This window comes from Gobius niger (genome assembly GCF_951799975.1).
Source record: "Gobius niger genome assembly, chromosome: 15".
Lineage (NCBI taxonomy): Eukaryota > Metazoa > Chordata > Actinopteri > Gobiiformes > Gobiidae > Gobius > Gobius niger.
The window spans coordinates 27,048,796-27,067,311 of NC_136866.1; the positions used below are offsets into that span (position 1 = coordinate 27,048,796).

At 42.9% G+C, this 18,516-nt stretch overlaps 1 protein-coding gene across 2 annotated transcripts in view; it reads left to right on the forward strand.

Moving 5' to 3' along the window:
• dpf3 (double PHD fingers 3) overlaps positions 1-18,516 on the forward strand; it is a 63,659-nt gene that overhangs the window by 20,149 nt on the left and 24,994 nt on the right. For both annotated transcript variants that reach the window (XM_079572791.1, XM_079572792.1), the window contains exons 2-3: positions 1,212-1,372; positions 11,504-11,611. In XM_079572791.1, coding sequence (XP_079428917.1) covers positions 1,212-1,372; positions 11,504-11,611 — 269 coding nt within the window. The remainder of the gene's footprint in view (positions 1-1,211; positions 1,373-11,503; positions 11,612-18,516) is intronic.

An 18,516-nucleotide genomic window follows, 5' to 3' on the forward strand; every position in this document is an offset into this window, starting at 1 on the left:
TTAATTTAAATAAATGACGCCACATTTCCTGTGGAAGTCTCACTGATCACGTGAGTCTCCATCGGCCACATTTCGACCCTCTTACATCGTTTTGCTGTACAGAAGAGAATTTTCAAGTTTTAGTTTACGTTTTTTTTTTTTACAAATTACAAACAGATGAAGTGTCCCAACTCTTTCCTAACATATTTGTATTATCACCAATCTTAACAGAAATTTATCGGCACTTTTTTACAACTTGCACGGTAATTTTTCAGAGTCACTGTCACAGAAATGCAAGAATTTAATGAGTCACTGTTCTGTACTCGAACTTAAACAGCCAAATCAAAGCAATAACATCAGCAGCTTTTTACCATCTGAAAAACATTGCTAAGATCAGAGGAATAGTGTCAAAACCAGACTTAGAGAGACTTATCCATGCATTTGTCTCCAGCAGGTTAGACTACTGTAACGGCCTGCTCACTGGCCTCTCTAAACGAGCTATCAGAGCTGCAGAACATCCAGAACGCTGCTGCTCGAGTCCTGACAAGAACCAGGAAATACGACCATATTAGTCCAGTGCTCCGGTCTCTGCACTGGCTTCCTGTCACTCAGAGAATAGACTTTAAAACAGCTCTGATTGTTACAAGTCTTTTCATGGTACATCTCTGACATGTTAGAGCCGTATGAACCATCTCGGGCCCTGAGAACTTCAGGGAGGGGCCTCCTGGTGGTTCCCAGAGTCAATAATAAACACGGTGAGGCTGCGTTTCAGTTTCATGCAGCTAAAATCTGGAACAGTCTTCACGAGGATGTGAGACAGGCCTCAACTCTGACAATGTTCAAATCCAGGCTGAAAACAGTTCTGTTTGCCCGTGCATATGACTGAATGTATTTTATCTACACTCTTGCCTTTTACTGTAATTGATTAATTTTATGTTGATGTCCAGAGGAGAAGGAGCGACAAAAACAGAGGTTAGGTAACTTTGTGTGAACGAGCAAGAAAAATTGTGCTCAAGACAGAGCGAGTCACAACAAGAATTAAAAATAGAGCTCAAGACAGCAACTGTGAAGCACTTTGAATTGCCTTGTGTATGAATTGCGCTCTACAAATAAACTTGCCTTGCCTTGCCTTGCCTGTAAAACATCAATTTCACCAAAAAATGTCCACTTTAAAGTTTAAAATGAAAAGAGAGCCTGCCGTTCCTCTAATGCTTCCTCCTCTTGTCTTCCAGCCTCGGGGACCAGTTCTACCGGGAGGCCATCGAGCACTGCCGCAGCTACAACGCGCGCCTCTGTGCGGAGCGGAGCGTGCGCATGCCGTTCCTCGACTCGCAGACAGGGGTCGCCCAAAACAACTGCTACATCTGGATGGAGAAGCAGCACCGGCGGCCAGGTAAACACCACTAAAGACGGACAAATACACGATACGTTGCTAAAAGGCTGGACATCAGTGTGCGATCTTTATACTTCATTCACTCAGAGCTCATTTGGGCTCTGTTTGCTGTAGATGGAGCTCCTTACAAAATATATAACATACAAAATGTATTCTGGCACTTTCTCCACATGAACGCGGTCAAATGGGTAAAATACAGCACATTTAATTATCACTATATGGACGAGGAAGCCTCCGTTGTTTAGGCCTCGCCGCTGAAGGCAGCTCAGTGAGACGCTCTGAGCCGATGACCCGCTTTAAAACACGATACGCAACTCACAGAATGAAGCAGTTTTCGAGACAGTCACGTGACCAGATGTTACTGAAAGAGGCTCCGATGCAGAGTTTCAAAGCATCTGCTTCAGGAAGAGCAACACAAGCTTCAGAGCGCCCAGTTTTTTGTCCATCACTAGTAAATACTGTTTAAGTGGCCCTAGCCCGCAGTTAGCTTTGCTAACGCCTGTTAGCTTCTTCTTCGTGATTCCATTAGTGTGTATTGGGACCTCCGACTGGGTGGCAGCCCATTAACACTTGTATTACCCCCAGAGGGACTACGGAAAGGATTTATTAAGGTAAACAAGTCACTTAGTACTGCTTTAACTGCCTTAACTCCCACCTGAACCGAGCACATTTTCTCCAGTTTGGCTTTACCCCAATCCAAAAGCTTCTGGAATAAAGGCGTGAAATTAGCGACAAAACTGAGACGAAAACAATGGTGAAAATGTCACAAAAATGTCACAAGAAATTGACAAAAATGTGACAAAAATTGACTAAAATGTGACAAAATGTGACCAAAAAAATGACAAAAAAATTGGACAAAAATGTGACAAAAATGAGTTGAATACCCAACAAAAAAATGATGGAAAAACAAATCTGATAACATGAGGAAAAAGATCTCTCGGTTCAGACATAATAAGACATGTCCATAGTCCAAAAAAATGGTCCCTCTTCCTTCTTAAAATGATTTGGTTCTTGCTGGACTCGCTCCGTTGGCTTCCTAAAACTTTTGCGTTGCCAGATCCGCGGTGCTGTTTCCTGTTTACGTCCTGAAACAGCAGCGATGTGCCGTCTGCTGCACACGCACTGACCTGCAGCCTGAACGCAGCGCCCGTTCCTCTTTCCCACGCTTATTTATGTTTGGTATCCAGAGCGAGATGATGCTTTCAGACACATATGGGAATGGTTTTCTTTACTCTTGCAACAACATCTCCACTTTAGTAGCGCCGACAGACTCCAAACTTTCCAAATTGAATCATCTCTCATCTCTACATTTCCTACCTTTCCCTTTGCAGCGTCTGGTCTTAATCAGCGCTGCACGAGGCTTCAGTAAGTGAAAGTCTTCGTCTGCCACTTGTTGTTTTCTGTAGAAAGCGCTCGGGTCGGTCGCCCGTTTGGCCGAAGGGAACCACACTCCGTCAGAGGCAGAAATAGACCCGGCTCCATCTCCAACGCAGAGACACACCCTGTACTTAGTGGACGCTCGCTTCACCTCATGCATTTACTATGGCATTGAAACTTTTTTTTCAGGATACGCTGCTTTACAATGTCATGTGAGGTGAGGAAGTCGAAATCTAAAGGCTTAAAGGAATATACCGTAAATTCTCTAATACTGGCCTGTATTCCATTAGCGGCTGGGTCTCTAACAGAGGCCGGGTCTCTGACAGTGGCCGGTTCTCTAACAGAGTGTAGGAGCCACACAGTACCACAGCCATCATGTCACATGGCTGGTTGCTCGGCAACGCTTGGGGGGCGTCAGTCACGTGGACGTAGGCGGTGAATGCCGTAGTTTTCAAATAGGGCACCTCAACAGCGCCCAGGTAATGGCTAGAGAGGGAACCTGGGTAGCCGTATTTTTCGTTGACCGTTTTGTTAGTTTGTGACCACGCATTCTGAACCGTGTACACGATTCTATTTAACTGGTAATCCATCTAAACCACGAAGCCGCTGTTTTAACGTTATATCAGCAAAAGCAAGACGCGATTCATACGTGCCTCTTACAACAAACGCAGCGCGTCATCTAAGGTACAGGACCCTTTCCCTTTCTATATTAGCGACATAGGCTTAGAGTCGCTACATTTGTCAACGAAAAAGGCCATTCAATGAAAGCCATCGCTCGCAATATTAACTACAACATAAGCGGACGACATCAAGTGAGTAAGGCTGCGCCACAGTTTCGCTGGACAAAGCCACATCCACACGCCATTTCCTGGAGCACAGGTAAGCTAACCTGTTGCAGTTTGCTTTTGGATACGGAATCTGTGCATTGTTCCTGAAGTGCCTGTGTTTGGGACATTTAGATGAAGAAATGGTGCTCAGATGTTAAAGATTGTCCAGTGCGCTCTGATGGATGCTGCGCTGCGCGCTTTGATTGATGTCTATTGAGTGTGGATTAAATAATGCGAAGCTTTGGAGTTTCACTGGAAAGTATTATGTCACTTTGTTGAACTGAATGCTGTATTAGTCACCCACTGTGCATTCGATAAAGTGAATCGATTTCATAATCTACTGTTTTATAATTAAAAAAAAAAAAAAAAAAAGGATGAGTGACGCTAATGGTGCGGCCGCGCGGCCTGAAATGGAGTCTGGGAAAAGACCACGTAAACCCACGGAAAAGTTCTTACGACATAAGATTGAAACACTCCAAAAGGATCGCAAAGGGTTTGTCAATAGAATGAAGGCACTGATACCAGAAATGAAAGGGCTTATGAAACGGAAGGATAATGTGTCTCAAATCAAAGATTCTATGGGAAAGTTGAACAAATTATGCGAAAGCGCTAATGCCGCTCATGACAATCTGTTGCCTTTATTGCCACACGACGAAACTCTAAAGCAAGAAGATTGGTTTTCCAGTGTAATGAAATATACAGAAGCATTTCAAAATGATGTTTACCAGTGGGTGGATGAAATTGAACAACAAACTTCACATGAACAAGACATTATAAAATGGGTCAACGATATACCAACTGAACAAAACGCATGTGAACAAGAAGGCCCAGTTGAAATTAATGAAATCATATGCCCTTTGGAACCAACTGAAACAAATAAGCATCTATCGAACACTTTGAACCGGGCTGAAGACATAAATCCATGTGATAGCGCTTCCAATGCTGGGACTCAAAAATCTACGTCATCTCAGAGCTCTACAGCGTCCTCTGCATGCTTAAAAACAGAGGCTGAGCTTGCTGCATTAGCCACAAGACAACAACTACTGAAAGAAAGGCATGCGTTGGAAGAAGAGGAAGAGCGGCTGCGAAAAAGAAAAGAGAACTTAAAACTGGAAACTGAAATAGCAGAAAAAACAGCAAAACTTGAAATCCTTAAAAGCTCTCAAAGCACATTAAGTGGAAGGTCAAAGATTTCAGATGGAAGAAAATCTCATTTGAAAAAATCCCCCAAATCTTTAAATGTGAATGCGGCTGAATTTATCCTTGCATCGACTAAACAAAGTGATAAACACATTGTAAAGACATCTTTCAAGGATACAGAACAAGATGTAATCTTTGACGCAGAGCCAGTCATTACGCGGCACAAACAATTTGCTTTAGACTGTGATGCAAATAAACTGGATGTGAATAACGAAAATAATGTTCTTGGCATTATGAAGAAGCAAAATGAGATAACAACCTTGTTGGTACAGCAGCAATGTCTGACAGCTTTACCAAAGAGGGAAATCCCAATGTTTGATGGTGATCCGTTAAAATACCATGCATTCATAAAAGCCTTTGAGAACACAGTTGAGAGGAATACATCAAATAATTCTGATCGTTTGTATTTCCTGGAGCAGCATACCCTGGGTTCTGCCAAAGAGCTGGTTAAAAGTTGTCAATATATAAACCCAGAGCATGGTTATTTGAGAGCAAAGACTTTATTAAGACAGAAGTTCGGTAATGAACAAAAGGTTGCCTCTTGTTATATAGAAAAGGCCCTGTCTTGGCCACCAATTCGGACTGAAGATGTGAAGGCATTGCAAGACTATAGTCTTTTCCTCAGGGGATGTTGTAACGCGATGGAGGATGTTCAATATCTCCAAGACTTAGACATGCCTTCCAATATGTTAAACATCATAAAAAAGCTGCCATATAAGTTTCGAGATAGATGGAGGAGCCAAGCATGTGAGCTACAAGAACGACAGCAACGAAGAGCTCGATTCTATGATATCGCTGACTTCATTGAGAAGCAGGTGAATATACTTACAGACCCAGTTTTCGGAAATATTCAGGACTCTCCTAATATGAACAAACCTAAACTACAGCCCAGAGCTAAAGGAGCCAGCTTTGCCACCACCGTTGGTACAGTGGGGAATAGATCTTGGTCTGCTACAAGGGAAGATGAAGTGAATGCACCAGCCAGGAGAGCATGCATTTGCTGTGGAGCAGGACACACGTTGATTAATTGTGCACAGTTGGGAAGAATGACACATGACCAGAAGATAAATCTGTTGAAGGAACATGGCATTTGCTTTGGCTGTCTATGCACAGGACACATGAGTAAGCATTGTCGTAAAAGACTTTCCTGTTCAAAGTGCAGTCGGAAGCACCCCACTGTCCTCCACAAAGAAACTGTGCCTGATGCTGAGTCACAAGAAACAAGCACAGAAGTGTGCGATATGCTGGTGTCAAGTGGCCTTACAGGGGCTGGAGACCAAGACTGTAAACTACCAATTGTTCCTGTGCAGGTGAAGTCAAAAAAGGGAAGCAAAATAGTTACCACCTATGCTTTCCTGGATCAAGGAAGCACTGCTGTATTTTGTACAGAGAGCCTTATGCATAAGCTCAACGTAATGGGAAAAAAGAGCCACATCCTGCTACGGACAATGGGCCAGGAGAAGGTTGTAAGTAGCAATATTGTTTCTGGACTGGAGGTTGCAGCATTAGGCGGAGGTGATTTTCTCGAGCTGCCAAAAGTGTACACGCAAGAGTCCATGCCGGTTTATAAAGGGAATATTCCAACAAAGAGTGACATCAATAAATGGCCTCATCTGCGACACATTCACCTACCACAAGTCAACGAAGGAATTGAACTCCTAATAGGAACCAACGTACCGAAGGCTTTGGAGCCACTAGAAGTGGTTTGTAGTGTGGATGGAGGTCCGTTTGCCACAAGAACAATGTTGGGATGGACCGTGAATGGACCTTTGGGAGGAGGCAGTGGAGAGACAGATGATTGTAAACAGCCGCATGTAACTGTCAACCGGGTTTCTGTGGTTAACCTCGAGGATCTGTGGCAGCAACAGTATAAAAATGACTTCCCGGAAACCAGTTTGGATGAGCAACCTGCAATGTCCAGAGAAGATTTGAAATTTATGGACTCTGTCATGAATACAGTGAGGCATTTGAATGACCATTATCAAATCAGTTTACCTCTACGGCACAGCGCAGTATGCATGCCAAATAACCGAAAGATCGTTGAGCAGCGTTTGCAGCATCTTAAGCGGCGTCTGCAGAAAGATTCAGTATTTTTCCAGGAGTACTACAACTTTATGAATGAGCTGTTTGTCAAAGGTTATGCTGAAAAGGTGCCGGAAGAGGAGCTGTACCGTGATGATGGAAAAGTGTGGTATATCCCGCACCATGGAGTTTACCATCCCATAAAAAATAAGATAAGAGTTGTATTTGATTGTGGAGTTACTTATCAGGGAACATCGCTGAATGCTCAACTCCTGCAGGGCCCCGATTTGACCAGCTCTTTAATTGGTGTGGTAACTCGCTTTAGAAAAGAGCCAGTGGTGATGATGGCTGACATTGAGTCCATGTTTCATCAGGTACAGGTCACACCTGACGATACGGACCTGCTCCGGTTCCTCTGGTGGCATGATGGAGATCTGGAACAACCGCCCACTGTGTACAGGATGAGGGTGCATTTGTTTGGGGCCACATCATCACCGAGCTGTGCAAACTACGCTCTCAGAAGGTGTGCTGAGGATTATGGACATCTCTACAGCAATGAAGCTATAAACTGCCTGCGCCATTGTTTTTATGTTGATGATTGCCTACTCTCAGTGACAACGGAGGAAAAGGCAGTGTCCCTACATCATGAACTGGTCTCTCTATGCTCAGAAGGAGGATTTTCTCTTACCAAATGGATTTGTAACAGACCTGCCGTGCTTGATGTCATCCCTGTAAGTCGCAGGGCAAAATGTATGGAGCAGCTGAACATGGAGTTCGATCCCATGGCTGTGGAAAGAGTGTTGGGAGTGGAGTGGTCTATTAAATCTGACTCATTCAAATTCAAGGTCAATTTGAAAGACCGACCTCTCACCAGAAGAGGGATACTCTCAACTGTCGCTTCCATATATGATCCTCTAGGAATGTTGAGCCCTGTAATATTGACAGCCAAGAAGATTTTGAGAGACCTGTGTAGTAGAGAAGTGGGTTGGGATGACCCTGTCCCCGAATCTGTCTCCCTGGAATGGTTAAAGTTTATCCAACAGCTCCACCTGCTGGACAAATTTGAGGTTAGCAGGTGTTTGAAGCCACCACAGTTTGGAGAAGTGTGCACAGCCCAACTACATCATTTCTGTGACGCCAGCGAGAATGGATATGGAACAGTGACCTACCTGGTGTCTAAAAACAAGAACTCTGAACTGCACAGTGCATTTGTAATGGGAAAATCTCGTGTTGCACCTCTCAAGTGTGTAACTATCCCAAGAATGGAGCTCATAGCTGCAACTATGGCCAGTCGTATGGATGTTCTCTGGAGAAAGGAGCTGCAGTTAGACCTTCTGGATTCAGTCTTTTGGACAGATAGCGAATCTGTGCTCAAATACATTAATAATGAGACCTCACGATACAAAGTGTTTGTGGCAAACAGAGTGTCACAGATCCTCAAGGCTTCCCGTGCTGCTCAGTGGAAACATGTGGACACCACCAGTAATCCTGCAGACATGGCCTCCAGAGGGGTGAAAGTTGAGGTTTTTATTAAACACCTCACGTGGCTGTCGGGGCCTTGCTTTCTCTTACAGCCTGAGAGTCAGTGGCCGGTCAGTCCACAAATAATTGGAAGGCTTTCCCCTGAAGATCCTGAAGTGAAAAGAGCAGCTGTAGTGAATGTTATACAGGCAGAGGAAGAGCCAGTGTCTAAACTGATTCAGTATTTTTCCACTTGGATGCGCTTAAAGAAAGCTGTGGCATGGATCCTGAGGGTTAAAGACTCGCTTCTTTCCAGGGCAAAGAAGAGAAAGCAAGGTACACGTCAGTCTGACTTGAGAAACGAAGATACTCCGGAAAATGAAATAAGAAAGATTAAGAGGACTGCTGTGGTATCCAGTCTTACAGTTGGAGAACTGGAGAACGCTGAATTGGCTATTGTAAAGTATTGCCAGCAGAAGACATTTCCGGACGAATTGGCTAGTCTTGAGAAAGGACAGTCTGTGAAAACGTCTAGTCATCTCCGCAAGCTCAGCCCACAGCTGCAAGATGGAATCTTGAGAGTTGGTGGAAGACTCAGTAGGTCCTCTATGCCTGTGGAAATAAAACATCCCATAATAATGGCAAAACATCTCCATGTTTCAGAGCTCCTCCTTTGGCATGTACACCAGGAGGTGGGACACGGTGGTCGTAATCATATGTTGTCTAAATTGAGAGAGCGGTACTGGATAACTAATGTGAGCACAGCAATAAGGAAGGTGTTGTCCAAGTGTATCATCTGTCGTCGCTTAAACGCTCCACCTGTTCACCAGAAGATGGCAGACTTGCCTTGCGATCGAATTGTGCCTGATGAGCCACCTTTTACTCGCGTTGGAGTGGACTGCTTTGGGCCGTTTGAAGTTAAGAGTAGGAGAAGCATGGTAAAGCGATACGGCGTAATCTTCACCTGTTTGGCCATTAGAGCAGTCCATATAGAAGTGGCACAATCATTGGACACTGACTCATTCATCAATTCGCTCCGACGCTTTATTGCCAGGAGAGGCCAAGTCAGAGAGATCCGTTCGGATAATGGCACTAACTTCGTAGGAGCAGAGAGAGAACTAAGAGCTGCCATTGAGAACTGGAACCTGAAGCAAATCAGTGATGTCATGCTGCAAAAGGAAATAAAATGGAGTTTTAATCCTCCAACTGGCTCACACCATGGGGGGCCGTGGGAAAGACTTATAAGATCTGTCCGAAAAGTCCTCAATTCTACCTTGCGAGTGCAAAGCCTAGATGAAGAAGGCCTGTATACTATGCTTTGCGAGGCCGAGGCCACAATAAACAGTCGACCAATCACAAAGGCCTCCTTGGATTTGAACGATCTTGAAGCATTGACTCCAAATCACATCCTGTTGTTGAAAACCTCTCCATCATTACCACCTGGAGTGTTTGAGACCACAGATAAGTACGCTACTAGGAGATGGAAGCAGATACAATATATGTCTGACTTGTTTTGGAAGAGGTGGGTGAAGGAATACTTGCCTCAACTTCAGGAGCGCCAGCGATGGACAGGAACAAGTAGAAACCTTGTGGTCGGAGATCTTGTCCTCATCGTGGACAACACAGCACCTCGAAACTCGTGGCCAATGGGACGAGTGATGCAAACCTTCCCAGATCAAAAAGGATTTGTCCGTCAGGTGCGGATAAAGACTCGGACCAGTTGTTTGGATCGACCTATAACGAAGATCTGTCTCTTGCAGGAGTCAGAGGCTAGTTAAATGGCCATAGCCCAGAGTTCAAAGTGCCATTCAAAAGTCCAAAAGACGTTCAAAAGTAATCCTCAATGCCTAATTCTAAAGATAAAGAGTAGTTTAAAGTCGCTATTAGTCAGTCTGTCCTCACTTGGAGATATTACAAGTCTTATGTCTCCTACTTATATAAAAGATAATTATTGGGTAATAATTAAGGGGCTGGTGTGTAGGAGCCACACAGTACCACAGCCATCATGTCACATGGCTGGTTGCTCGGCAACGCTTGGGGGGCGTCAGTCACGTGGACGTAGGCGGTGAATGCCGTAGTTTTCAAATAGGGCACCTCAACAGCGCCCAGGTAATGGCTAGAGAGGGAACCTGGGTAGCCGTATTTTTCGTTGACCGTTTTGTTAGTTTGTGACCACGCATTCTGAACCGTGTACACGATTCTATTTAACTGGTAATCCATCTAAACCACGAAGCCGCTGTTTTAACGTTATATCAGCAAAAGCAAGACGCGATTCATACGTGCCTCTTACAACAAACGCAGCGCGTCATCTAAGGTACAGGACCCTTTCCCTTTCTATATTAGCGACATAGGCTTAGAGTCGCTACACAGAGGCCGGGTTCGCGGCTGGCGGAGGCAAATTAAAGCTGGTCTCTAAAACAGGCCGGGGCTTTTATTAGAAACTATAGCGGTAGAAATATTCCCCATGTTAGGAATTAGTCTCATACTGGTGTAAATGAAAACTCACGTGCAGGAAGTAAACAAACGGGAACCCAGGCCGATGGGGACGAGCGTAACTTTGACACAGATTTAGCCACTTTTCAAACCTCCTGTGACTGTTTGTGGAAACAGGGCAACAAATGTTGTGTGACGCTCCAGGGTTTTAATAAAGTCTCCATCGCGTCTTCAAAGCACGTCCAGCTGCTCCGTGTGCAGGTCAGTCCCGCGCCTCAAAATAACTCCTCCCATCAGCGCGAGCGTCTCGTCTTCTCTCGGGTCAGTCTCATAATCGATCACAAACACAAACGCTCCGTCTAAACTCAACTTTTACACAAGATAACAACAAATAATCCGGTCCAGTAAAAACGAAACAGAAACCTGCAGTGACATTGATGTCAATGTTCCGCTAACAGCAACGAAACACTTCCTGTTGTCCCGACAAAATAAAGGCGTCAATGTTCCAGCCGTTGGGAGAGGGTTTGAAATGTTAATTAAGAAATGAACCTAATATTTTAGGTGCAAATGGACACAAATCTCGTTTTTATTCATTTTCCTGGTCGTCCGTTTTGCTCAAATAGAAATAAAGGCCTGTCTCTAATTGTGGCCTGGTTCCAATAAAGGCCTGGTCCTAGATGCCCTTGAGTAAATAAAGGCCCCGGCCTATATTAGAGCATTTACGGTATTAGAAGACATGGGTCAAAGCTTGGACCATTTAGCCTTTGTCTTTTTGCACATGTCTCTCTGATTGTTCCTTGTTTCTGTGCAGGGCGGGCGGCGGGGCAGATGTACACGTATCCCGCTCGCTGCTGGAGGAAGAAGAGACGACTGCACCCTCCACTTGACCCTCAGCTCCGCCTCTGTGAGCTGCGACTAGGTAACACGCTTTCTATCTCAAGCTCTGGATAATCATCTTTAAGCAGGTCGAGGGTCTCGTGACAATAACCGGTGGCTCATGCGGATCTAAAGCCCCTTTTCGACAGGAGCTGGTCACTTGAGACCAGTTCGATATGGGGGGGTTTGTGTTTCTCAGTCGTTAAGATGAAAGAGGCCTGGACCGATATGTGAGTCGCTAAGCACAGGCTCAGGAGATTCTGCTCACCGTTCTTTCACTTTAGGTGTCTTTCCACATGTCAGACGAATGGTTCTTTCACCTGCTTTGTCGAGCTCTTCCATAAAAAAGGCCAGGGCCAAACCGGTCTGACCAGGTAGAGGTTTTGGGACCGACCTCTGGCTGTGACCCGTGATCTGACGTGAACAGACTCTGGCCTCTGATTGGCTACGAGAGAGTGGACAGCCCTCACGATTAACACGCAGGTCATAGGATTTCATATTTCACAACAAGATACCGCTGTGCTAGAAGGGGATTTTGCCGATATTAGCATTTAGCCGCTGTTAGCGCAGTTTTAGCTGGCGTTAGCATAACATTAGCATGTAGCTTACCATCATAGTTTTTTTTTTTTTTTTTTTTTTTTTTTTTATTGACATAAAACACAGCTTACAAATAGCACATAGACAAAGGGAAGACACATAAGGGTAGGGTACATATTTGATTATTCGTTCTTGGGTTCTGCGTGGATGTGTGGTGTGTGTGCTGAGTAGGTGTGCAATATGAGTAAGAGAGAAAACACAACAAAAAAGATGAAAGCAAATAATAAATCATGGGAAACAAATCGTGGAACATGAAAAATGATGATAGTAACAAATAATAGTAAGGACACAATAATAATGAGGTAAAGGTAAACTGAATGGGGTAATGAACATGAGGAAGGGTAAACATTCAAGATTGGAGGAAGAAAAGGGAGAGAACAAACAGGAAACTACAATATTAAGTTCTGCCCACCCCCACCTGCATCTCTGTCCTTGTGTGGTGCATTAAAAACTTTGTGGTATGTGGTGCAGTTAAAAACTCATAGGGTAGTACATGATGCAGGTGGGGGAGCCTTATTCCAGAGCTCCTTAATGTTTTATTTTATAAAATATAAAATAATTCATTTGTTTATTATTGTTATTATTATTCTTATTGACTGGCCTCCTTTCTTCCTCTTTTTATTTGTAAAATTATGATTCGGCCTATGATACTAATGATACTTAACATGATTTACCATGATTTACCAACGTGGAATTTGTTATACAAGAAATAATAGTAATAATAATAATAATATAAATAATAGTTGTAGTAATTGTAATAGTAATAATAATAATAATAGTAATAATCATAATAATATAATCACATTATAGTCATAGAGTAATGATACGAATATATGCAAACAAAATGATACAGATAACTCAATATAAAAATACAAACAAGACATATAAAATAAGATATATAAAATAAATAGAGGGATTTGAAGACAAGGAAGACAAAGTAACAAAAGGATAAATAATAATTATAATAAAATTAAATAAGTAAAACTAAATAAATAAATAAATAAATAAATAATGTATGTTCATAGGAAGAGATAATAACAGTTTACAATTTAGAGGAGTCGTGTAGTGATGTAGTAATCGATGACCAGAGGCAGACGGGTTCTATAGTGGGATGGTTGGGACAATTTTGTGGGTTCTCTAATGATATATGTTCACTCAACATGTTTTTCCACATTGCAATGTTTATTTTTAACCTTGATTTCCAATTCATGAGGATAGTTTTCTTGGCGATGGTTAGCGCTACCAGTAGGATGTTTTTATTTGGTTGTGTGGTACCTAGCTGAGTAAGCTCACCAAGTAAGCAAAGGGAGGGGGACATTGGGATGTGGCAGCCTAGAAGTGAAGAGATGGAAGATGTGACTGTTTTCCAGAATTGTAAAATGGGTGGGCAAAACCAAAGGGCATGGGTATAGGTGTCCGGTGTATTTTGAGTGCAATTGGTGCAAGTGTCCGATGAAAAACCCATTCTGAACATTCTATGGCCTGTGTAGTGTGTTCTATGTACAATTTTATATTGGATTAGCTGTAAATTTGTGTTTTTTGTCATTGAGAAGATGTTTTGACAGATTTGAGTCCAGGAGTTGGCATCGAGAGCAAAACCTAGGTCTTCTTCCCATTTGATTGAAGGGACGGAAATTGATTTGTCAGCCTGTAATATAGTTCTGTATATCTTTGAGAGACGTTTTTTCGTTGTGATAATGTTAACTATTTCTGATGTTAATGGAGGGAGATTTAAGTTGATGGTAGTGGTTGTAAATGCGGAGGTGATGGATGATTTAAGCTGAAGGTATTTGAAAAATTGTTTGCTCTCGATGTCATACTCCTGGACTAAATAGGAAAAAGGGACCAGTTTACTGTGGTGTATGATGTGTTTTAAGTGAGTGATACCTTTTTCTGCCCATGTAGTGAAGTTAACTGTTTTTTTGTTGCAGAGGAAGTCAGGGTTCTGCCAAATTGGAGTGTGATCTGATGGAGTTATGTTAGTGTTAGTTATTTTGTGGAATCTCCACCAGGCCGTCAGAGTCAAAGATATTGTCAGTGATTTGAAGGGGGGGTATTTTTTGATTGATTGACTGAGGAACGGAAGATCTGAAATTCTAAATGGATTGCATAAAGTTTGCTCGATATCTAACCATATATTGTCTGAATTTTGAGGGTGAATCCATTTGAGGATGTATTGTAGTTGGTTCGCAATTGAGTAAAGACTGAAGTTCGGAGCTGTAAGTCCTCCTCTGGTTTTCGATTTTTGCAATGTACTTAACTTAATGCGTGGCGGTTTGCTTTTCCAGTAAAATTTTGAAACTGCTGAATCTAAAGTTGTGAACCAGGATGTAGGGGGGTGAGTTGGAATCATACTAAACAGATAATTGATTTTGGGGAGGATCATCATTTTAACAGTATTTATTCTGCCGATGAGAGAGAGAGGTAAATTCAACCAGCGGAGAAGATTGTCGTTTATTGTTTTAAGTAGGGGAGTGAAGTTGAGGTTTATCAATTCTGACAGCCTGGAGGAGACCCTCACACCCAGGTAAGTAATATGGTTTGTGCAGATAGGGATAGGGGGTGTGTAGGCTGTCACATCCCAAAGGTCTTTTTGGAGGGGAAGAATTGAAGACTTGTGCCAGTTGATGGAATAATCGGAAACCTTAGAAAAATGTTCAATTAAATTCATTGTTTGATTTATTGAGGATTGTGGGTTTTGTAAAAAGAGAATTATGTCATCTGCATATAGGCTGATTTTATGATGATGTGTCTGTGTTTGTAAGCCCGTAATGTTGGGATCTTTGCGGATTGCTGCAGCTAGCGGTTCAATAAAGATAGTGAAGAGGAGGGGAGAAAGTGGACAGCCTTGCCTGGTCCCCCTGTGAAGTGTAAAGCGTTGTGATGTTAGCCCGTTAGTAGTTATTGTAGCTGTAGGTGAGGTATATAAGATTTTGACCCAATTAACAAATGACTCCCCGAAGCCAAACTTATATAATGTGGAGAAGAGAAATCCCCAAGCAACTTTGTCAAATGCCTTCTCTGCATCCAGTGTCACAATAGCAGTAGGTATATTTTTCTGTTGAGTATGGTCTATAATGTTAAAAAGTCTACGAGTATTGTTTGAAGAGGACCTACCTTTAATAAAACCTGTCTGATCTGGGTGAATAATGATTGGGAGGATATTTTCTAATCGGTGGGCGAGGGTTTTTGTAATTATTTTAAGATCAACATTTAACAGTGAAATGGGGCGATAGCTGGAAGGGATGGTGGGGTCTTTATTAGGCTTTAGAAGTAATGTGATTATGGCTTGGTTCATGTTAGCGGGGAGAATGGAGCTTTGCTTAATTTCTGAGATTAGCCTTTGAAACAGGGGGTTTAAGATGGGCCAGAAGTGTTTGTAGAACTCAGCAGGGAAGCCATCGGGACCTGGAGATTTATTATTGGGCATTTTTTTTAGGGAGTTGTAAAGTTCTGTTTCTAGGATTGGTGTGTTGAGGATTTGAATTTGAGTTAAAGTCCATCATAGTTGTATTTAGCGGTTTCTTTTCTGTTTTAATACAGCTTGGCTCCTCTGAATGATTCCATAAGTCCCACCAGAGGGCAGTACGTCCACATTTGTTGTTGTTTTAATGACGATCTGTACAGCGCGCTCCTCCTTGGGGGCGGAAACAGAATGGTGTGCGGGATGGAGTCGATACATGCACGTAGCCTATGTGGAACGATCCGATTTGAGCCTGCAAGATATATCGGCAACTGTGCTGGTTCGCCGATACCAATCCAGCCTCTACACAGCCTCGTGACACCAGCTCAGTCTCCTGAACTTCTCCAGCTTCTGAGGGTCATCCAGGATTCATAGAACCACAGTTACTAGGGATGCAACAGCTCGTTCGATACAATAAGCAAATATGTTCAATTTGAGTCTTTGAAAGATTATAGATGTGCCGCTCACAGTATTTTCAGATGTTTCCTTTTATATATTTTACCAGTGCAGCAGATCATTCTCACTGTTTTGAGTGATTGGTAACGCATTATATGAAGATGTGCTCATTAAGTGTTAACCTCTTAACCCCCGTCTGAACCAAGCAAAAGATCGACAGAAACGTGCCTGAAAAGCGACAATAACAAAACAAAAAAGTGACAATAACACACGACTAAAGAGTGATGAAAAAGCAACAAAGAATCAACAGGAAAGCCACGAAAGAGCGACAAAAAGGTGGCAACAATGTGATGAAAAAGTGACAAAACACGACAAAAGTACTGAGAAAATATGACTAAACATTGATGACGAAGCAGCAACATCGCCAGGAAAAATCGAAGATCAGTTTTGTAGGTCTTAGCTTTCAAATACGGCGTAACACTGGCCTATAGTCTGTAAGCTCCAGTCGCGAAGCTTTTAGATTAAAGCCAAGCTGGAGATAATGTGCTTGGTTAAAGGCGGGTGGTAAGAGTAATTAATAAGGTATTTATACGCATTAATAATTAATAGGCCTTGAATAATATACTTGTATAGATATTAATGAGCCGCTTATTATCTATTAACATACTAATAGGTCATGAATAGGCAAGTAAACTTTATTTATACCATGCAACTCAGTGCACCTACAACATAACAATAATAACAATATGCTTATTCATGGCCTACCTTGAGCTGATTGCTAATGCTAATTATTATCTTATTAACAAAGACACCTTATTATAAAGAGTGTCAGGCTCCCACCTCATGACATCAGCAGGTGGAACAGAGTGTTTGGAGACAGACTGGCTTTGTTTTTGACGAGGGAGCAACATTTCTTCGCGGTCAGAAGCATAAACAATGTTAATTTATTCTGATATGAGCCTGTCTTAGAACAATGTGCGGCGGACTCCGATGCCAGCAGCGGTTTGCAGCGGTTTGCAGCCGTTTGCAGCCGTTTGCAGCAGTTTGCAGCCGCGCCGGTGACTCTCGCTCTGACCATGTGGCTGTGGTTAGAGCTGCAGGTCGCGCGGTTCATTCTCAGCGGCTCAAATCGCTCCAAAACTGCGTCTCCGCTGCCGGAACCCTGAACGGGCCTCTGTAATCATCTGTCCAGGAGCGAGTCCGGCGCACGGGAGTCGTATGACACGCTGCAAAACATGTCTGCAGGAGTTCCTTTGTCCATCTGAGCCGCGGCTGCAAGATATACCGGAAAATGATCGTTATCACATTATCACATTGATTTTAGCTAGAGATCCAACTGTTTTATTCCCAATACTGATGCTTAAGGCATGGCGATATGGCCTAAAATCGATATCACGATATTGAAAAGAAACATCACGATATCGATATATTTGACATTATAATCGACAATGGACAAATTACTTCAAAATCCCAGTTACGCTTATAGGGAAGATTAATTCAGTGATAAATATGTTTTTTTAAGGCCCGGGTTCTACAGTCAGTGTCAGCTTTTCTCTCTCTCTGTCTCTCTTTTTTTTTAATTAAACATATTCTTGTCATTTAACCTTATAGAACTACAACTAGGCTATAATTAGGGGGGGTGGGGTTCACAGCTAGAAGGTCCCAGGTTCAATTCCCATCTGGACCCACCTTCTGTGTGGAGTTTCCATGTTCTCCCCGCGTCTGCGTAGGTCTCCTCTGGGTACTCCGGTTTCCCCTACCACTAAAAACATGTACAATAGGTGAATCCTCCAGCCAGGTGTTTCTGACCGCCAGCCTGGCTGCACATCGTGGAGATGGGTCCCGAGCGCCGGCCCACACTGGCAGCTCACTGCTCCTTACGGGTCGCCCCAGCGGCATTGAGGATGGGTCAAATGCAGAGAATGAATTTCCCTACGGGGATTAATAAAGTATTCCTTACCTTACTTACTTACTTCTGTTTGTAAGTTAATTTTAACAGTATTTCTCACATTTTTACAGTACTTACCCCCTTAAGCTAACACATTTTCTCCAGTTCGATTTTCCCAAATCTAAAAAGCTTCTTGAAAAAAAAAGCATCAAAAGATCAACCAAAACACACAAAAAACTCGCAACAAAAATGTATGAAAAAGCAACAAAAAAGAGACAAAAACATAATAAGAAAAGCAGCAAAATGCAACAAAAATGCAACAAAAATAAAACGCGGCAGCAACCAGAGGAAAAAATCGTAGATCACTTTTGATGGTCTAAGCTTTCAAATGAGGCGTTACTCCTATGGCTGTAGGCTCCAGTCGAGAGGCTCTTTAGATTTGGGTAAAGCCAAACTGGAGAAAATGTGCTTGGTTAAAGGGACTATACGGAGTTTAAAAATGTTAAAATTAAGTGTTTTCCTCCCCCTACATGTTCCAGCCATGTCCTAATGTGTAGAATGAGCCCCGACCTGTTCACCACAACTGCCTCTAAAATCCTGCACT